This window comes from Spermophilus citellus (assembly GCF_964194105.1).
Source record: "Spermophilus citellus genome assembly, chromosome: 8".
NCBI lineage: Eukaryota > Metazoa > Chordata > Mammalia > Rodentia > Sciuridae > Spermophilus > Spermophilus citellus.
Genome location: NC_138189.1, coordinates 2,610,336 through 2,631,232, shown reverse-complemented (window position 1 = coordinate 2,631,232; position 20,897 = coordinate 2,610,336). Strand labels below are relative to the sequence as shown.

At 63.5% G+C, this 20,897-nt stretch overlaps 1 protein-coding gene across 1 annotated transcript in view; it reads right to left on the bottom strand.

Moving 5' to 3' along the window:
* Positions 1-4,946: 4,946 nt before the first annotated feature.
* Positions 4,947-20,897, bottom strand: part of HGFAC (HGF activator) — a 116,522-nt gene continuing 100,571 nt past the window's right edge. The window contains exons 5-19 of the mRNA XM_081303144.1: positions 14,076-14,231; positions 11,929-12,047; positions 11,210-11,393; positions 11,003-11,099; positions 10,783-10,862; positions 10,016-10,138; positions 9,653-9,784; positions 9,348-9,458; positions 9,051-9,225; positions 8,703-8,788; positions 8,094-8,349; positions 6,812-6,951; positions 6,445-6,585; positions 6,208-6,356; positions 4,947-5,245 (exon numbers count right to left, since the gene is read on the bottom strand). Coding sequence (XP_081159270.1) covers positions 5,066-5,245; positions 6,208-6,356; positions 6,445-6,585; positions 6,812-6,951; positions 8,094-8,349; positions 8,703-8,788; positions 9,051-9,225; positions 9,348-9,458; positions 9,653-9,784; positions 10,016-10,138; positions 10,783-10,862; positions 11,003-11,099; positions 11,210-11,393; positions 11,929-12,047; positions 14,076-14,231 — 2,129 coding nt within the window. The 3' untranslated portion in view covers positions 4,947-5,065. The remainder of the gene's footprint in view (positions 5,246-6,207; positions 6,357-6,444; positions 6,586-6,811; positions 6,952-8,093; positions 8,350-8,702; positions 8,789-9,050; positions 9,226-9,347; positions 9,459-9,652; positions 9,785-10,015; positions 10,139-10,782; positions 10,863-11,002; positions 11,100-11,209; positions 11,394-11,928; positions 12,048-14,075; positions 14,232-20,897) is intronic.

The following is a 20,897-nucleotide window of genomic DNA, read 5'->3' as shown; positions in this document are numbered from 1 at the left end:
TCTTGGTGTTGCCCGTCCAGACCCCGCAGGCTGGGAAACGGGCTCACGGCCAGGACTGACCCACTTCTGCCCCCCCAGAGCTGGGCTCAGCCCCGGGTGACCCTCCTTGTCACCCCTGGGGATCCGAGAGAGCAGGTCTCAGGTGAGCATAGGGCTGGTTCTGATGCCACCCAGGGGTCTTGCTGGGGCCTAATGCAGGGAGGGGGTCTCAGACCCAGGAAGCGCCCTGCACCCCCATCACCTGTGCACCCCGGTCACCAGCACCCCAGGGAGCGGTTGCTGACCACAGAGTTCCATTCATGCTCTCTGCACAGCAGGCCCAGGGGCTAGCCCAGGACAGCCCTAGCCCTGCAGGGCCAGCTGCCGGATGGGGGCTGTAGCCATGGACACATCCGCTGCTGGGCGCCTGGCACTTGCTCTTCCCTGCAGGGAGGGGCGGCGGCTGCTGCATTCCTAAGTGCTGGCCCTGGCTCAGGCCCCAGCCACGCCTGGCAGCTGCACCTGCTGTGCCCTGGCCCCGGAAATGCAGGCACCATGGGGACAGAGCCCCCTCCCCCACTCCGTGTGGCCCAGAGGACAGCGCTGTGGTGCCAGGGCTCTGCCAAGCAGGGAAGCAACCTGCTAGGAGGAAGAGGGCTGGCCCCTTTCCCTGGGGGCCAAGGTCCCCGCGACCCTGACTTGGCTCCTGCCCAGCTGGCCCGGCTGTCGGAGCGAGGCATCGTGCCCGTGGTGGAGCCCTCCTGCCCCAGGAGCTGGCTGGCAGGTGTCGGGCCTCTGGAACCACAGTGTGCAAGCCGGAGAGATGCCGCTTCAGGAAGGGGACAGCAAAAACGCAGGTCACACCCTGAGACAGGGTGGCCGCCCAGCCCTGCACGCTGCACAGAGGCTCACGGTGGTGATCACCCTGCTTCCTGAGCCCACAGCCATGGCGCCACTGCCAGGTGCTACAGATGGGGACATTGCCACAGAGACCACGGCTGCAGGGCGCTGCGGCCCTCCATTGGCTCTGCAGCTGTGGAACTCCCCAGACCCTGGACCTCCAGCCTCACCTGGCCACGGCTCCCTCCCCTGGGCTGACATGGCCACCATGAGCCCAGGGACAGCGCATATTGAGAGTCCTCCAGAGTCATCATGGTTTCACACACGTGAGGAGGATCCGGAGGACCAGGCTAGGCTGCTGTGCGGGCATCTCCAGCTGACCAGGGCAGGCACTGTGCCCCTGTCTACCCACTTGCTTGCCCTTCCTTGGGCAGGGCCATGTGAACAGCTCTGGCCAGTGGAGAGTGGGCAGAAATGATGACCACCACTTCCACACCTGGCCGTGAGACACCCCGTGCCATTGTCCACTCTCCCCTGGTCACCTGGTGAGATGAAGAATGACCAGTGGCCCCCCACCTAAAAAACTAAACCCCATCTGTCAGTGCTCTGGCCTCAGCCTGAGTGCAGGGGTGCCGTAGGCCTGAGTGGACCCCAGCCCACAGCCTGGCACCTGCTGGGACCACAAGGACCCCTGAGCCCCTCCCTCCTGCACCTGCTGGACGGCTGCAGAAGGACACAGCAGGGAGCAGCCTGCGGCAGCTTGCTGCACCCACACTCACCAGCACCCCAGTGGCCTCCAGCCCCCAACAAACCCCTGCTCTTTTCTGCTGTGACAACCACTACGGCTGGGTGGACGGTCCTCTGAAGGCCTGCTTCCCAGCCTGGGCACTGCTGGGTGTGGTGCACCTTTTTAATTTAGTATTTTATTGGTGCATATTGATTATGCAGAGCAACGTGTGGGCGTCACTGTGGTCACTTCGCACACATGGAGCACACTCCACCCAGGTTCGCTGCCCATCCCCTGCCCGGGCCTGGCTTCTGCTCCAGGAGCCCCCCTTTGCCCTCCAGCTCCACACGGCCCTGGGACCTTTAGGTGCAGGTCTCAGGGTCACTGGGACGCAGCCCCTGCTTCCCCTTTTGTGTCCCAGCCAGGAGGCGAGTGGCTCTCCCACACTGGCACCACCACAGGCCCAAGGCCAACAGACCCAATCAGCGTCCACTGGAAACCAAGCCCCGAGCTGTGTTCCCAAGCGTCAGAGCCACAGCCAGCCAGCCTGGCGGGGCAGCAGCCCCCGTGGGGTCCATGTGTGGAGCCAGCCTCAGAACTCGGGCTGCCGTGTTTGGGGAGGTAGGAGGGGAGGTGAGGCCGAGAGCACAGGCCGCGTAGCCTTAGTGGCTTCATAAGGAGAGGAAGAAGAGACCCTGCGACAGTTGCCCGTCTCGCTGGGGGAGGCCCTGCCTCACCAGCTGCTGAGCTGCTGCCAGGACATTGAGCTAAATAGACCTCTCTTATTCAAAAATTACTGGGTCTCGGGAATCAGTGATAGCGACAGAAAACAGCCTAAGACAACATAAACAACTTTATGGTAATACATGTGAAAAATGAGACAAATTCATAAAAATATGACTTCCTTTAACGAGCTCAAGAAGAAATGAAATCCCCAGCCGTCACTGTTTCCATAGGGCCATGGCCCAGAACTCCTTCCAGCTCTGAATGAGTAGCTTCCAACATCCTGTAAAGAGAACGCCAGGCAGGAAACTGCATGGTGCCTTCCATGTCCAGAGGACCCTCAGCCTCACACAGAATCGCCGAGGATTTGATTAAGAAAGGGAAACTCTCAGTCTTATTACATGAGCCTGGTGACAGTAACTCCAAGAACGTAAGAGTGTAGGTCACTCTCACTCCTAAACGCAGATGCAAACCCCCAAGCTCAACACAGGCAGGTTTAAGAATTGAGAAAAAATGATGTCTCCTGTGTCCTCCAGGGCCCCAGTGGGCTGGCGCATGGAGGGACTGTCAAAGAGGCTTTTCAACAAAGGCATGGTCAGGTGGGCCACAGGGACAGCTTAGTGACCTTGGGCAGTCATGAAGAGAAGCAGGCACCTCCACCCGACCTGAAGACTGGCCGTACCAGGACGCTGGGGGAGGCCACTAGTCTAGAGAACAGCAGTGTCCTTCAGTGAGGGACACGGCCAGACTGGGCACTCGTCTGCTGGGGCTGCTGCAGTGACGTGTGAGTGGAGGGTTCCCAGATCTAGAGGCTGGGCTCCGGGTGTCCAGGCTCATCGCATATGCAGCCCCGGGTCTGGGCCTGCACAGTGCCACCTCCTTCCTACACCCTCCCAGGGACTCCTCCAAGTGTCTGTGTCCCAATCCCCTCTCCTTAGGAGGTCACCAGTGGGACTGGATGAGGACCCACCCTGGTGACCTCATTTGTGTAAAGACTACCTCCAAACATAGGCCCGGTCAGTGGCCTTGGAACCAGATGATGGCACACGATCCCAGGGCCCAGTCCAGCCCCAGCACCGAGGGCACAGGAAACGCCTCCTCTGACCTCCTGCTGGCTCCCCAGGGCCCCCCGGACACAGAGACTATAGCCCCCTGGCACTGGTGCTGGTCAGTCCCAAGGCCCAGTCACAGGGAGGCATCAAGTGGATGCTGATTGGGTCCCTGGCGTTGGGCCTGTGGTGGCATCAGTGTGGGAGAGCCACTCACCACTGGGAAGTCACCTGCCTCAGCCCACTCGGCTTGACTGGAGGACAGCAGTCACATCAGGAGAGCACCCTGTGGGCAGGAGCACCCACTGTGCAGCTCTGGGAGCACCATGCTCACCCTCATCACTCTGGCTGCCGCCAGGACCGTGGCCAACCTGTGGTGGCGGGGTCACCTGCAGCCCATGTTCATCAGCCCAGGAGGCCCAGGCCCCAAGACTGGCCCCGCTGCCGCCCTCCCAGGGCCAGCGCTCTCCCTCGCTCAGACTCTGACTTCCTAGGGCAGTGAACGTCCAGCCCACTGAGGCCTCAGCAGAGGGCTGAACGGTCTTGCTCCTGCCTCACTCCCTCTGTAGCTAGCTGTGGCCCTGTGAGCCCTCCGGGCAAGTAGCAGCCCAGTGCGGAGCCCCCTGAGGACCCTGCCCGGTGGCCTGAGTGAGGGGTGCAGTCTGACCAGCACAGCGGGGGACGGCCCCCGGGCGGCAGCACAGAAGGGGCAGGTGTGCAGACCCCACAGGTGTAGGCCAGGCACCGTGGTGGCCAGGAGAGAGGCCCTGCCTGTCACAGGAGGCTGGCAAGGGCAAGGAAGGGTTAGGGAGGGAGGCCACCAGTGGGCACTGGGAGAAACTGCCCGTGGCAAACCTGGTCCAGGCAGTGCCCTGAGCACAGCCATCTGCTGCCCTTCCCAAGGCCACAGGTATGGGGCAGGAAACTGGCCTTCCCCTGGCTTCTGGCTCCATTCCCAGGGGTCTGTGGGCCTCAGCCTGGCCTTGGCCCACGTGGACCCCACCCTGACTTGCTCCACGGAACCTCACTGTCCTGCCCCTCATGCACAGGGGGGGTTAACGCCAAGGACTTTGGGAACTGGGGTGGACCCAGCTCCCCACAGCCCCTGGGGCCCTCCCCTCACCCAGCACCCTCTCTGGCTTCCGGCCCACCTCCTCCTTCCATTCAGATGAGCCTCGGCGTCCTGCCTGGCTGGAGTCAGGGCTGGCTCCTGTGAACTCTGTCCTGGCAGCAAGCCCTGCCCACGGTCCCTTTCTCCCCTCTCCCTCTGAGGGGTACAGCCAAAGGAAACCCAGCCAGGCTGCCATCTTGAAGCTGAAAGGCGTCCAGCAGCTGTGCCCTGTCTGCCTGGGGGTTTAGCATTCCCCCGCTGTTTGGCTCAGGCCCCTGTCCACAGCCTGAGGCCTGGACTTGCTTCCCATGTGCTGCCCTGCAACCACCCAGGGTGCCTGGACCTGACCACATAGCTGTCTGCAGCTGGCCCTGTGGTGGGTGTGGCCTGGATGCTGCCCGGGCCCTAATCCCCTGCCTGAGTTGCTGGGTCACGGGGCCAGGCCCTCCTGGGGGCTGCAGGCTCCCATCTCTACTGAGGACCCTGCTGGCTGCTGGCCCAGGTCACCCCATCTGCAGCCACTGGCCCAAGCTGTGGCCCAAGAGGGCCGGGGAGGCAGGAGTCACAGAGGAGGTGCCAGGAGAGGTCTTTATTGTCAGTGAGGCAGGCAGTGGGAAAGGACGGCTGTCCTGAGCTTCAGGAGGGCGCTGCAGGCCGCTTGGAAGGCCGTATCCGGTCACTGATCCAATCCACATAGTTGGCCACGCGGGTGTACACGCCTGGCTTGCCGCGCCCACAGCCATCGCCCCAGCTGATGATGCCATACAGGTAGGCCACCCCGTTCTTCTCACAGGCCAGGGGCCCACCCGAGTCACCCTGGGCAGAGACGTGGCTGGGAGCTGGCTCAGGGACATGGAGCAGCAGCTCCACACCCCCACCCAAAGGCCCCCAGGGTGCGAATCCAGGAAGTGTCTTCTGCTGGTGACAGAACTGCCCCAGAAGGCTGTCTGGCAGCATGGGGACAGAGAGCAAGGGCATTTCTGAGGAAGAGACCTCATATACAGGTCACCTCATTCCCAGGCCCCCGGAGGGCCAGCTCTGCCAGTCCAGGGGAGCCCCCTCGCCACTGCCTCCTGCAGCCTGCCGGCTGCCCCTCACCTCCACCAGCAGCACACTCTCAACCTGGCTGCCCTCTCCTGCCCAGAAGCACTCCCCATGTGGGCACCTGCCTCTCCCACCACCTGAAATGCTCCCTGCTGCCCTCAAGGCCTGTGCGGTTCTCAGGACAAGGGCACCCACCCCACACCAGGAAGCCCTCCCTGACAGCTCGGCACCATGTGTCCCTGCCCAGCCCCACCCCTCTCCACACTAAGCCCTGCAAACTCAGAAGAGATCTGGCCTGGGGCTGCTTCCCCACCTAGGACCTGGCCTGCTGAGCAGTCCTCCCAAGATGGCCCTGTTGAGCATGAACGGGATCAGGCCGCGGAGGGGACAGACCTTAGCTACTGGTTAATGGCCTGAGCAATGAGCACGTCTGAGAGACACCTGGGCAAAGGACCATGGGTGGCCTTGGGCAACTGACATCCTGTGGCGCCCCTAGCCACTGGGCGAACCTGAGCTTTACTGGTGTGGCCTGAGGCCTCTTGTCATACGTTTGAGGACAGGGCTCCGAAGACACCTGCCCTCTCTAGAGGGGCCAGGCAGCCAGCCATCCTGGGGTGCTGGCCACCAGCCCAGTGGGTGTAAGTTCTGTCCCGGACCCCTCCAGCTCAGAGCTCCAAGGGGCAAGCAGGCCGACCAACCCCACGTGTCCAGTCCCACTGGGCAGCACGGCTCACCTGGCAAGCGTCGGCCTTGCAGTCGAAGTAGCCCGCGCAGAGCATGTTGGGGCTGATGTCGGCACCATGGACTTCAGGGCTGTGGCACTTGTGGTCAGGGACCAGGGGCACCAGTGCCTCCCGTAGAGAGCTGGAGTAGCTGCTCACATCTGCAGGGCACGGCGCTTTCAGCGTGGGCCAGCTCACTATGGCTGGCCGCTGCTCCCCCGGGCTGGCTCTGGGCAGTCCCCCACTCACTCTCGTCCACATGGCCCCAGCCTGCGATCTGGCACTTTTGTCCAGGGGGGAAGGAGACACCAGGCTCGGGCAGGCAGATGGGCTGGACAAACTGGGAGCGGACAGCACAGCGCTCGCCCTTCTTCTTCAGCCGGATCAGGACTGAGCAGGAGAGAGGTCAGAGGTCAGCCTAGGAGGGGTCCAGGATGGACTGAGTCACAGGCCAGGCTCCCTCCAGCCATGGAGGCCACAACAGGCACCCTGGCTGCCCTGCCCAGACCCCTCCTCCTCTAGCCCCCAGTGTCTGCCCGGCCAATGGCCCCTGCCCTGTCCTTGCTCTGGCTTGGGTGCACAGAGAACACCCACCCTGCTGCGCCACGGAGCTCACCAAGGTCATGGTCACCGGGGTTGAACACCGAGTACAGGGAGTAGGGGATGTACTTCTCGATGCCAAACGTCTGGGTCACGTCTGTGGTGCGATTGAAGAAGTGCTGGCCCAGCACCACCGAGACGCTCTCCCTGGGGGGACTGTGTGGGGTTGGAGGTCCTGGTGGCACACAGACCTAGACCTCTCCTCAGGCCACTTGGTCAGCACCCCCACCTGGAACTGGGCCCCGCTGGCCATGGCTGCTCAGCCATGGCTGAGGTGCGGCCCACAGCCCCAGGGAGAGGCCTGCAGTGGCCCTCGCTAGTCCACTGGACGGTGAGTTGGAGAGAGGACTGGTGGGGTCGCAGCCACCCCAGGCCTGGGCCCAGGAGCCACAGTGTGCTGTGCTATCTCCAACAGCCCAGTGACACCCGCGGGCACCCAGGCCAATGTGCTGAGACTGCCCAGGTCGGTGGAGACCTGTCCTACTGAAGGCCCTGTCCCAGCTGGACCTGGCCTGTGGGGTCCCAGATACGCCCCTCGCCACTGGAGGACACAGAGCCCAGGCCCCGTGTCAGCCCCCGACTGTCTGGGCCTCAGGTTTCCTCTTCAGGACAGGACCTGCACAATCCCCCGGACCCTGTTGGCAGGGCACAAGGTGAGAAGGGGCCTGTCTGCTCCCTCCTGCCCTCCAGGCTGGGCGGTGGGACCCGGGCTTTCCTTCCCCGGTTGGTCAGCTTCCCTGGGTGGAAGGCAGGAGGGCTGCTGGGAGCCCAGAGTGGGCCAGAGCTTCTCCTGTCCGGCGGGATTCCGGGAGGCTCCAAAGAGTCTTGTCACTGCCCTGTCCCTACCAGCTGGGCGCCCCTCAAGCACCTTGGCAATAGGAGGAGGCAGTCGTTCCCTCCCTCCTCCCAACCCTGCCTGGACCTGGGCTCGGGGGGTCTACCCGGAGGCCCGGACGTATCTGTTGGTGCCTCTGCAGGAGCCCTCCACCCTGTCCCAGGGCCTCCCAAATAACGCCGGGGTCTCTGGAGCCTCAGCGCTCAGCACGAGGCCAAGCGCCAAGTCCCAGTGAGGTGGCAGGGACAGGTGGAAAGGCCCACGGAGGCCCAGGACAGGTGGCGTGGTGATGGTAGTAGGAGTGTGCAAGATAGGACCGGAATGGGATGGAGGCCAGCGTGGCGGTCCTGTGGCGGGCAGTGGGTGCGGGAGCAGCGAATGGCGGAGTGGGATGTGGGTGGGGGATGGGGGATGGCTGGGATTCGTGGCCCTGTGGGCTGGGCTTGGGGCCAGGGCCACTCACCTACTGGAGAAGCAGTGGGCAGCAGACACAACCCAGCAGGTGTGGATGAGGCTCCCAGCACAGAAGCTGCCCCCTATGTAGATGGCAGCCAGCCAGGGGTGGGAGCCAGGCAGGGAGGAGGAGCCGCCCACTATCCGTGGCCGCAGAAATGTCCTCTTCTTGTGCCTCTTGCCACAGGTTGGGCGTCCAGCCGGGGCTGGCTCTGGCAGGGTCACCAGGACCTCAGGGGGCGGGGGCTGGACTCTGACCAAGGATTCTGGAGCAGAGGTCACCAGGTCACCTCCACAGGGTTCCCCAGGGCAGGGAGGGCCTCCTCAGCCCACCCCTGCTCTGGGCATGGGCCCCCTCTGAGCCTCAGTCTCCTCCTCTAGGGTGGGAGGAGAACACCGCCCACAGGATCTGCCACAGAGTGGCCAGCACCCTCGGGTGCTCCTGTCTCCCCTGCAGCCTGGGACACCACCACCGACCCCAGGAGAGCCAGAGACCCCAGAGGGCAGTCCTGGGGCATGGGGCCACTGGGAGCCGCCCCCAGGGTCAACCTGTCCCCTGACCTCCTGTCTCAGGGCCTCAGGCAGCACCGCCCCCACCCCGTGCCCTGCACCCTCGCACCACAGGAGGCCAGGCGGCAATACTCCCAGGAGAGCGCGTTGTCCTTCACCACGTAGCACCACGGCCTCTCATCCTTGTCCGGGTTCCTGCAGGGCACAGGAGTCACCCTGCCACTCAGAGAGGGCTGGGATAGGGGAACCCTTGGGAACCCAGGCCTGGGGCTCCTCACACCCAGAGCAACGGTGCTCGCTCCGCAGACCCCAGCCAGAGCGTCTCTGCCCAGCCTCCTGAGGGCAGGCTTCTGGGCAGAGGCTATCAGGCCATCTGGGCAGTGCTGGTCCCAGCTGGGTCCTGGGAGCCACCCACCCACTCAGAGCAAGGTGCCTGTGGTGGCCACCGGGTGCTGACCGGCAGTAGGCGTGGGGGCCCAGGCCTAGCAGGGCGGCAGCGCCCACCGAGTCCACGTGCAGCTCCTGGTACAGCAAGTCGGAGTTCCAGGCCAGGCAGCCCAGGCCCGAGGCCGCAGTGCTGGCCACGCCACGGTACTCAGTGCCATTCCCCAGGAAGCAGCGCTCTGTGGGCACTGAGAGCACAGCAGGTGTGGATGACGCTCCCACACAGGACAGGTGTGAAGCCACCCACAGCGGGGCCTCCCTGACCCCACCCCCAGGCTTGCTCCCAGGGCAGGGGGCCAGACCTACTCACCAATGTTGCAGAGCCTCCCAGCATAGCCTGGCAGGCAGGCGCAGACGCTGGTCCCGGTGCCCAGGATCAGGTGGCAGGTACCCCCGTTCAGGCATGGGCTGCTCAGGCAAGCTGCAGAAGGGCCCAGAAGCTAGGCCCAGCCTCGAGCTCCTGCAGGGGCCAGGGCCCGGGTCCTTCCTGTGCCCTTGCTGCTGGGTGGCCTTGGGCAAGTCCCTTCTGCTTGGGTGGGGAAGGAAGGCCTGTCGGGGGACGTGGCTGACCCTCACCGTGGGGCCCAGGCCGGCCCAGAGCTGGCCACGGTGTACCTGTGTGGTGGGCATCTTCACACCGGGCCTGGCCGTCCACGCAGTCACACTGCTCCACGTGGCCCTGGTGCACGCGGGCCCAGCGGTCACCCACCTCCAGGTACTCGTAGCGGGTCTCGTCGAAGCACTTCCCTGGGGGCCACACAGTGAGTCCCTACTCCCTGGACCACAGCCCAGGCAGGACCCCACCTTGGGCCCCCCAACCACTCTCCACCCTCCCTGGTTGGCTCCAGGCCCATGGCCCCCAGGGCCCCCCGGGCCCCCTGACCCCCATGGCCCCCATGACCCCCATGGCCCCCATGACCCCTATGGCCCCCATGGCCCCCTGGCCCCCTGGCCCCCGGGCCCCCAGGGCCTACTCACTGATGTTGCAGTTCTTGCCAGTGAAGGCCAGGGGGCAGGTGCAATGATAGGACACGGGGTCTTGGGTGCTGGAGCACGTGCCCCCATTGAGGCAAGGCCCGGAGGCACAGGGTTCAAGGGCAGCTATGGTCAAGCAGGAGAGGTTGTGATGAGGGCAAGAGTCCTCGGGGTCCCTCTATGACTCCGCTGCTTGCCAAGGGCCTCCGGTGGGCCTCCACTTCCAGCTGCTCCCTCTGGGTCCTGAGGGTGCAGGTCCCCAAGGTGGGACACAGGCCTCCCTTTTCTCCCCAGCCCTCTACCTGGCACCTGGGCAAGGTGCCCCATGGCTCGGCACGTGGCATCCTAGAAGCTGGCACCAACACTGTCAGGCAGCGCGGTCCCCTGCCGTGTCCCCAGAGATTCACGAGCCCCAGACCTCCAGCCTCATGCCCTGGGCCACCTGGCCCCACCCACGTCTGTCCAGGGCTTGTCTGTGGCCAGAGGCTGGCCTTTGCCACGAGAGGGCGCCCCAGCCACAGAGAGGGCGAAGCCCTACCTGAAAAGGTGCCCACGCTGGACCCAGGGCGGCTGGCTCCTTGGCTGGCAGCCATCTCCAGGGTCAAATTGCAGCCGCTCCTCCACACTAGGCAGGACCCCTGCCCAGCTCAGCTGTCTCCCTTGGTCCTACCCCCGCTCAGCACTGGGACCCTGGCACCCTCAGCTCACACACCCCACCTCAGCCCCTCTTAGCTGGGGTCAGGCTGTCGCACCCCACACCCTGCACCCACCTGGGTCCTCCAGAGGCAGGACAACCTCCACACAGTAGCCCCAGGCCCTGTCCCGGTCATAGTTGTGAGTGGTCGCACACCTGGGAAGCAATGCTGGGGGTCAGTGGGTCCAGGCCACAGGCCCACCCCTCCTGGCCCTGCCTAGAGCTCCAGCCACTCTTCTCCAGCGTGCCAGACCCGGGGGGGGGGGGGGCTCAGCCCCCGCCCCCCTGGGACCCACCACTTCCTGCGGGCGCTTCCCTCCAGGGTGCAGGAGTGCAGCATCCGGCCTCCGAAGCGGAAGGGGAACCTGCAGGGCTGCCCGGCCTCGGTGAGCACTGCAGGGGTGGCAGGCCAGGGCTCCAGTCCTTGCTGCAGGGCTCCCCACCCCAGCCCACCCATGTCCACAACCACCAGGTGCCATGGGAAGCTTCCTCTCCCGACCCACCTTGGCTCCCTGGGCCACTGCGGGAGGGAGCCACCCTGGTTGGGGACTGGCGCTCCCCACCTTGGGGTCCCTCTGCCTCCACCTCTGTCTCTGGAGCACTTGTTGCTGGGGTCTTGGGGGTCACAGGGATCATGGGGCCCCCAAGGGGGGCTGTGGCATTAGGTCCTGGGGGTTCTGTGCCATCCTAGGAGGAACCAGAAACCAGAGGGTGTAGGGGGATCCCAGTCCTGAGACCGCTTTGTGCTGGGAAGTGAAGTGGAGCAGGGTCTGGGGCCCCGGGACACTGAAGTCTCTTCTGGGCCTGTGCCCTCCCCATCCTGGACTCAAGCTACATCCCAGCCCAGGTATACCACCTCTCAGGGATGAACCCTGGTCAGTTCTAGGGAGGACAGGAGCAGCCGGAGCCCCTCAGAGGCCCCTCGCTCCCCACCTCAAACACTGGGACCTACCGAGGCTGGGGGAGGGGCCGAGACCCACTGGGGCCCAGGCCAGGCCACACAGGGACCCCCAGCTCCAGGAACAGCACAGCAAGCTCAGGGACCCAGTGCCCCAGGCTATTCCAGCTCCACCTCAGCCCTGAAGGCCGACTCTCACCCCCCCCTCACCTGGGCCCCAGCCCATTCCCCCGCCCGGGGAGCCGTCCCTCTGGCTGAAGCCCAGGAGCCTGCGGTGCGCACAGGGAGCCCTTGGCCACACTGCCTGGGAGCAGCGGCGCTCACCCCTCTGGCCTGGGGCTGGGTCCCCCGAGGCAGCAGCAGCAGCAGCAGCAGCAGGAAGGCACACAGCCCAGGCGGGGGGCAGGGGCTGGGGACCCAGGCCCAGCGCCCCATGGCTCCTCCTGAGTTGGCGAGAGGGGCAGCGGGAGGCGGGAGCGAATCGGTCAGCCCAGGTGGGGTCAAGGCCATGCGGGAATGATTAACCCTGGCTACCTCCCATGTGCCGGCACTGGAGAGGGAGCTCTGTCCCCACCTCCATCCTGCCACCAACTCCCCTGCCTTTGCCTAGGGGCTGGCTGCCCCACCAGCCTCATCCTGTACTGGTCCTGGGCCCTACACTGTCCTGGGACCTTGGATTAAGGTCCCTTCAAGAAGCATTCCCCAGACAGGCAGGTGGCGCTGTGGGACTCCCTGGCCAGCGCTGGGCCCAAACTGCGGGGGGCTGGCCTCTCCTGTTGGTGAACTCTTCATGAGCTTTGAGGTCCAGGGCCGTGGCCAGCCACACACAGCCCGAGGGACCTGCACCCTCTCCCCACACCACAAAAGAGGGACGGAGGGTGGGTCATACACCCTGCTGAGTATTGCAAACAGTGACCCCAGCACAGGTCTCTCCTGCCCCCTCCTGGACAGGGTGGGCACTTCCTCCAGCCCCTGGGCTGCTTGCATGGCTGTCTCTGGGTGTCTCTGGGCCCAGCACAGCCCTTCAGGCCTGGGCCAGGCACCAGGGGTCCCGGGACAAGGCGGAGGGGGCCTGCCCCACAAGCGCGTGACTAAGGGCTGCGGGCAGAGCTGCCTCTGGAACCTCTTCTGCAATTTCTGAGCAGCCAGCAAGGTGCCTGCAGCTCCCCACAGGTCAGAGATTCCGCTGGCAGAAGGGTGGCAGGAAGGCAGACTCCCCCTTGGACCTGGGGTTGGCCTGGCGCTGAAGTTGTCTCATGGTCCACCCCAAGCCCCACGCTCTCTGAGCCTCCATTTTCCCATCTGTGCAGAAGGAAGAATGAACACTGGTGAGACCCAGCCTGGCACAGTGGATGGGGGACAGCAAGTGCCAGGCTCTCACCTTCTATTCTGATGCCTCTCCTGGACCCCTGCCCAGAGTGCTGTCCACTGGGAGCCACTCCCTGGAAACACCCAGAACCACTCAAGAGGCCTTGCTGGGAGCTCTCAGGCACCGGTACGATCGCCCAGCTCTGGCATGGTGTGCAGGATGGGCCTTGGACTGCGCCTCTAGGATTTGCTGACTCCTCCCTGTGGCTGGCCCTCCCTCCTCCTGGGCTCCTGCCACACAGGGTCTCGATTCCAACCAGACTCTCTGCAGCCTTGGCCTCCCCACTTGCCCGGCACTGTCCAGCTTCCTCTGCAGGCAGGCGTCAGCTCAGCTGGCTCACCACAGCCCTCTCTGGGCACCCTCCAAGTGCAGCTAAGGACATGAGACTGGCCTGCAGCTACAGGGTCCCTGCTGTGCCATGGTGGGGGCAGTGCCAAGAAAGGGACCTCAGTGGTCAGCAGAGCACAGCTCCCACAAGAGCCCTGGCTCCACCAGCGGTCACCCTAAAGAGGGGAGGGAGGGACAGACACGAAAGACCCTGGGTTGGGCAGTGGGGCACGCAGAGGGCAGGGAACTTGATGTGGCAAGGCTGCCCCTCAGTGTCACAGGCTCCACCTGGAGCCCTAGTGACCTCTGTTCTCTGCACATCAGAGGGCAGGAGGGCCTTCTGCTCCTCACTGCCAGGCACTGTCTTCTGGGGCCCTCTGTCACCTCCTAGATATCTCCTGCGTATGCTTCTGGAGTCCCACAGGAACGAGGGCTCCCCAAGCTCAGCACCTCTGTCCCCAGCACTCAGTATGAAGCCGACACATGGCAGGTCTTCAAAATGCTTTATTGGGAAGAATCTGAGGCAGAGGGCAGCACTGGGCTGGTGGGAGGTGTCTGAGGCCAGGCCCGGCGACAAGGTGGTCCCGCCTTCTCCCCATTTGGCTCCTGAGGGTGTAGTGGCTGAGGGGCACACGCTCCAGGTACCCCTGAGAGGTCCTGGGCCAGGTGGTGTCCACGTGTGTGGAGGTCAGGGCAGGGTAGCTTGCACGGGACCAGGGGCAGCTTCAGACATAGGTGGCCCGGTGTGTGCTAGCTGGGGGCTTGGCCGGCTCACCTGGGATGGGGCTCAGGCCAGGGCGTCCTGACATCAGGGGCCCACCAACCCTCGCCCCCAGCACGTCACCGTCTAGCCTGGCCGCCACACCAGTGACGAGGTCCACATCGATGGTCCTGTTGACCGGGAGGCCTCGGCTGCCACGGGCCCTGCCTCCTGTCACAGGGAGGAGAGAGGCTGTCACCTGCCTGGACCAGCCCTAGGCTTTCAGGACTTGCCCGATGGCCCTGCACAGACACAGATCCCCCCAGAGCCACCCCAGGGGCAGGGGATCTCCAATCATGGGCCTCTGGGCCAGGGGCAGGAGCTAACTATCCTCAGTGCCAGGTTGGTCTGCAGGTGCCACCTGCCGGCACTCTGTCCCCAGCCACGACGCCCACAGGTCCTGCTGACAGTGAGGTTGGTGCCCTTGCAGACAGCACGGTGTGGAGCAGCCGGCCAAGAAGCCGTGACCGTGAGGCTGGTCTGGAGTGAGGCCCCAGTGCTGCTGGGACCCTGGGCAGTCCTTGCCATGGCCTCCCGTCTGTCTCAGGACTTTCCAACATCTGTACCCCACCCTCGTCTGTGCCAGGCCACGTGGGGCCCTTTCCTGCAGTCTGCACCCCTGCACCCTGCCCATGTTGCTGGGTGGCCATGGTTTGCTCTGCCTTGGGCACCTTCCATGGCGCCACCTCATTCTTGCGGTGTCCTTGATGCCACACTGCCTGCCACCAGGGCTGTAAGGGGGAGAGGTGAAAACACTAGTGTGGGCTGCTGTGGCAGAAAGGGCTCCGGATGACACAGAGGTGGCTGCGCCCTGGGTCTAATCAACCTCTTGCAGCAGAGTGGGAAAGTTGTGTCCACGAGAAGCCCCCGAACTGCCTTGCCTGCCCGATCACACCTCCCAAACTCACACCCGCCAGCCTCCCTCACCCCTCTGCAGCTCAGGACAGGGCCAAGCCACCTACTGAGGTCCCTGTCACCTTGCCTTAGCTGTCTACTCCCACCTGGGGCCTGTCCTTAGGGCTTGCTCTCAGGGTGGGGAGGCCAGGACCATCTCCACCCATGGGCCTTACAGCGCAGGGCAGGAACTCTCGAGGCAGCTCACAGGCCATCTGGGTGTCGACTGGCCTGGCTGCCTTGGGCCAGCTGCACTGCCACAGACGCCTCTGGTCCTGAGTGGCCTCGACCATTCCCAGTGCCTCCAGCCGCCTACCCATCCCCCGACCCTGCCCTGTGCCACATGATCATTCCTTCCGTGCTGAGGCCCCTCTTTCAGGCTGCTCAGCAAAGTGGGTCCCAGTCTGGCTCCTACCCCAACCCCCGCAGGCCCTGGCTGCCCAACACTGCCCCTGAAGCTCCTAGCCCCTGAGGCAGGCAGGCCCACCTCCTGCCAGCCACCTCACCCTGGGGCTACTCTTTGGCATCTGGCTGTCCCTCAAGGATGGAGATGTGATCATTCCAGGGTGGGTCCCCAGGCAAGTGGACATGGTGTTCATGGAGTGTGACTCAGTTTGAGATTGGCATCAGCTCCCTGCACTGAGCACCCTAGAAGGTGGGCAGGGGGGCGCTGCATGGGGTGGGGCCCAGGAAGTCCCAGCGACCCTCTCCTCATCTAAGGGGGGAGGCTCCTGCCCACAGGTGAGCCCTTGGGAGCCCTCCCCAGTTCCAGGGTCTGTACTGGCAGGTTGCTCCACACCCCTGCACCCCACCTCTCCCTCAGCCCCAAGCTTTCTGAAGAAACTTCCACATGGCCTCGCAGAGCAAGTCCTGGCCTGTGGGCAGAGGGCGTGGTGTCCCTCTGAAGGTGCCCAACCAGTCCTCTCAGACAAGTGGAGGCAGCAGAAGAGCCTTGTCCTGGCCTCCACATGTGCCAGCACCAGCTGCTCCCAAGGGAGGCATGGCAGAGACCAGAAGCTTCTCCCAGCCAGCTCCATAAACACTCCATTAGGGCCAGCTGGGATCCAGCCTTGCCCCACCTGTCCCCTGCTTGCTCCCAGGAGCCCATGGATCTAAATGCCAGGTTATAGGGTCAGGATGGGCATGGCATTTGCCTAGAGCACTGCTGGGCTCTGAGAGAGCCTGGTCCCCACACAAAGCAGGAGGCCAGCTCTCCCCTTCATGCCCACCTGGAAGACAGGCCCTCCACCCCAGGGCAGTCCTTGTGCTAGGATGGGAGGACACCTGTCGGCAAGGACGGGAGCTCCTGCAGGACAGAGGAAGTGCGCACAAGGAGGGGCAGCCATAGCTTGCCCACCTAAGTAGTAGCAGCCCCTGCCTGACTCAGCCACCAGCCGGTGCCAGGGCCTGCTGGCTACTGGGCTCCTTAGTGCTCCCAGGCAGGTACAACAGGACCCCGTGGGGCTTGAGGGGCCACTGGCAGCTGGCTACGTCCAAAGTGGCCTTGCCTCCTGGTGCCAATCCCTTCAGAACCTCTGCCCCACACTCCCAAAGCCCAGAGCAAGGCAGCTCTGCTGCCCATCCCACTGCCCCAGGGGACTCTCCCTTCCCCCAGACACTGCCCACAGGACCTCTCCTCCTGCCTGCAGGCCACCTCCATGTCTCCCTGCCCTGAGCTGACCCAGCCTGTGGCTGCCACTCAGCTGCCCCAGGAGCCTAGATGCGCCCTCCCACACCCTTAGGGCACCCTCTTCACTTGCCCAAGCACACCTGCACGTGGGCTGCCTGTGGCTCTGGGCTGTACCTGGGCTGGCAGAGCTCAAGTACCCCTCCCCAGCCCAGTGCTCCTGGCCCACAGCTGGGCCCTCTCGGGCAGCAGACAGCAGGGCCAGGCAGGCTTGGGGTGCAGGCTGAGCCCTCCACCCGCCAGGTTCTCCCAGGGGTCCCACTCTGCTGTCCATCCCACTGCCCCAGGGGACTCTCCCTTCCCCCAGACACTGCCACCAACTCTGCCACCATGCTCCTAATCATCTGCACAGACTAGTCCTGTCACCTCCTGTCCCAGGTGTTCCCATCAGCTAGAAAGGGACAGGAGGCCTGGGCATGGCTGAAGAAGCTCATGAGAATAGAGGGAGGAAGGGCCAGCAGAGGGAGCCAGAGGCTAGGGACCCTACCATCTGTCCCTTGGCCCTCCTGGTCCCTCCCATGGCAACCCATCCACTGAGGCCTGCCAGATCCTGCAGTCCCCATGGGAGAGAGTGGCCACTAAATCCCTACTCTGGCTCAGGACTTCCAAGCTGTCTGCATGCCTCCACAGAGGCCCAGCCCAGGATGGTGACAGTGACAGTGGGCTGGGTTAGAGCTGCTCACTCAGCAAACTTGCAGGGCAGATCCACAGCTGCACGTGAGCTTGCAGCTAGAGGGTGTGGTGGACAGGGCGTGGGGGTAGCTGAGGGGGCACCCAGCAAACCCACACCGGGGAGGGGCTACAGACAGGAGCCAATGGGGGAGGGGGAGGGCAGGTTTCAGGGTTGAGAAGAGCTTATTCTGGAGAGCACATGGAGTGGGACAGGTGGCTTTGTGGGCCTCTCACAGATTTGGGTCTTTCCCTTTGGGATCATCCTGGACGTCTGAAGGGCAGGTGGAGGAGCTGTGGTGGGAGCAGCTAGGGACCAGGTTGTCACAACCCAGGCCAGGGGTTGGGGACAGTGGATGGGCCAGTTGGTCAGCCCTAAGAATCAATGGGGAAGCCCCTGGAATGGGCAGGAGGCCTGGCCATGGCTGAAGAAGCTCATGAGAATAGAGGGAGGAAGGGCCAGCAGACCCTGGGCCCAGAGTCCTGTAGCAGCCACTGGGCAGAGTTCAGGTACAGGAAGTGCTTTGGCAGTCTGGTAGATGGCCACCTCTTCCACTGAAGACCAGTGGCAGCTTGGGGGGGTGAGGTCTGAGCTGTGTTGTGGCTGTCAGGGGCCACCAGCCTCTCTTGAGACACAATGCCTGGGGACAGTGGCTGGACAGGGCCTCCCTCAGAAGTTCCGGACAGAGCTGAAGCCAGGCAGGCCCATCTCACGCAGGCCTCAGTCAGCCTGAAGCTGCAGCTGGGCCAGGGAGGTGTCCAGGCAGAGGCAAGGGGAGGGCAAAGAGGGACCCGGCCACACCTCCAGCCCCAGGGTGAGGGCATGACCCCTGAACCTTGATCTTAGGCCTTAGTCCCTGCTGGGGGGTGAGTACACACGTGGAGAGTCCTGGTGGGGAGCTTAGCCACAGGATCTCAGAGACATGACCTGGGGCTCTGCTGGGGCCCGAGGTGCTGGGAGAGAAGGGCAGGTGGGGTGGTGGCCATGAGGGGCCAGACCCCAAGGAGGTTGAACCTGGGAGTGGGGTGGGCTCCGGGAAAGAGGTGCCTCAGTGGGTCTGACTCAGCCTCCACCACCACAGACCTGCACCTCGCTGGGTCAAAGTGCCTTGGGTCATAAGCCCAGAAAAGCTGGGCCACACAACCCAGCAGCCCCGGGGCATTTGCTGGAAACCAGGCAGACACTGATGGGAAGGTCGTGGGGCTGGAGTGGGGCGCAGGCAACACAAATGCCACAGTGCCACAGAAGCCAACGTGAACACCAAGAGCAAGGCAGCCTTCTGAGATTTGCCTAGCACTTGGCCTGCGGCCCTGTGCTCCTGGCCCACACGCCCTCGTGAATGCCTCAACAAAGCTCTTCCACGCAGGACCCAAGACGGCTGATCAAGGCCGGGCCTCTAAGCAAGGGACACTCCTGGCTTTTCCCCACAGTGAGGTGACTCGGGTAATTTGGAGTTTCCTGTGTCAGGACATAAAAATTCGCAAAGCCACAGGGACTCACCCAGGCACACACACCCACCACACAGGTGTGTGCACGTGCGTGTGCACGCGCGCGCGCGCACACACACACACACACACACACATGCTCTGCAGACACACCATGTGCACACACGCCAGCCCAAGTACCCTGGAGTGCCAAGCTGGGCTCCGACCCGGCTTCCACTTGACATCTGCTCCAGAGCCTGGGGCAAGGAGGGGGCCTGGGTTATTTGGAAGACAACACGCCTGCAGGGAAGTGAAGCCTGTCTTCATGCAGGTGGCCTGCCCCTGGTGACAGGGTCAGGTGGGAGTCCTGAGGACGTGGCCACACTGCCACATTGTATTTCCCTCCCTGAATGTCCATCGTGGCCACCACGTCATTGAGAGGAGTCACAGCAGTTAGAATCAGTGAGGGCACCCGGTGGAGCCTGGACCTCTAGACCTGAGCAATGGAGTCAGAGCGGCTAGCGGACTCATGCTGCTCGTGAGTAAGGTGCCTGCATTGTCCCTGAGAAGACAGCACAACACCACGTCCCTGCAGGCCCCTTTCCATTCTCCAAACCTAGTCAAGTTAAGGAAAATAAGGGCAGGACACATGTCATCTTGAAGGACATGGCTTTCTCTGTGTACGGGAACTAGGGCAAAGGAGTGCCACACAGAGAGCGATGTCTCACATGCCCAGCCGCTCCTGGGGTGCTGGTTAGACGCGCACACTGCCAGGCGCATGCTATGACGTCACTGCTTCTGCACCTCCCTCCCCGAGTGAGGCCGGGCGTGGGGCTGAGGGCATGTGGAGAGGGCACATGCCACTTGTCCAGCCAGCTACCAACAACAGGGAGGGAGAGGAGGCTGCCTGGTGAAGCTCTGTGAGGGACACGGTGCTGTCAGCCGGCCCCACTGAACTCCTGGAGCAGTCACTGGTCTCTTGTAAGCTTTCCCCGGCAAATCATACGTGTCCCCTGCTGTCCCTGGCACTTTCTTTGGCCTTTCTGCAACCTCCCCCACTGACCTGGCACAATTAGCGAGGAACGCCCCATCGGGAGGCTGAGGACACTGGGCTTCCTTCACCACAGGGACAGGCTTCTGTGCAGGGCATTCTCCCACAGAGGAGTCTAGCCCCAGCACCCCTAGGCCCTGCAGACCAGGGTCATTGCCTCCAGGAAGACTAGGCAGGCCATCAATGCCTACAACTGTCCAGCAACCCTCGGACAGGCTGGTGGGAGCTACAGACCTCTGTACAGTGGCCAAAGTCCCACACATCCTCTCCTGCTGTTGCCATGTCCAGGACAGAGCCAGAGGATCACCCTGGGTTCCTCTCTCCCGGGGTGCTAGGGACTCACCCTCTACACGACTGTACCCCCATTGCCCTCTGCCATGAAATGCCAGGGATAAGCCAGCAGCAGCCGTCTGGCCAGGCACCATGCTGCATCGTGCCCAGGCCAACGGCCCTGTGTAGTGGGAAAACCACGTGCTCTGGTTCTGCGCAGAGGCAGCCCAGCAGCCAGGCCAGGGGCTAAGGTGTGAGAGGAGGGCAGAGGTTCCACATTCAGTTGGGGGTGGGTCTGGCTTCTGGCTTCAGGAACAAACTGGACAACTTCAGCCTCTCCATCCCCCAGGCAAGGAGGGCAAGAGGCAGAGGTGGAGACGGGGCTCTCTGGCAGAGGAACACTGCCCACCAGGCTCCTCCTCACTTTCAAGCCCACTCCCACCCGTCACCAGGCTGTGTTCGCAGGCACATGTGAGGTGCTCAGGAATTTTGTTCAGTGAATGATATCTTCTTAAAGCTAGTCTGCTAAGGCAAATCCACTAATGTCTCAAAATGTGTAATACTTTCCCTAGATTAAACTACCTCTGCAGTTTTCTAAAGTGGAAGCACATTTTCAAATAAAGAAGAAAGGAATTGTAAGCCAGACCAGACAAGAGACCTCGAGTTTATTGCTCCTGGAAGAGGAGACACAGGTGGACTGCAGACAGACAGAAGAGCAGAAGGACAGCTGGCGCCCGAGGCGTCGTGAAGCCCAGCCCACAGCGTGCGGCCCTCCTGAGCACCCGGCTGTGTGGAGAAGGGACACGCATGAAGACTGCCCTGGGCGCCCATGGAGTTGGCA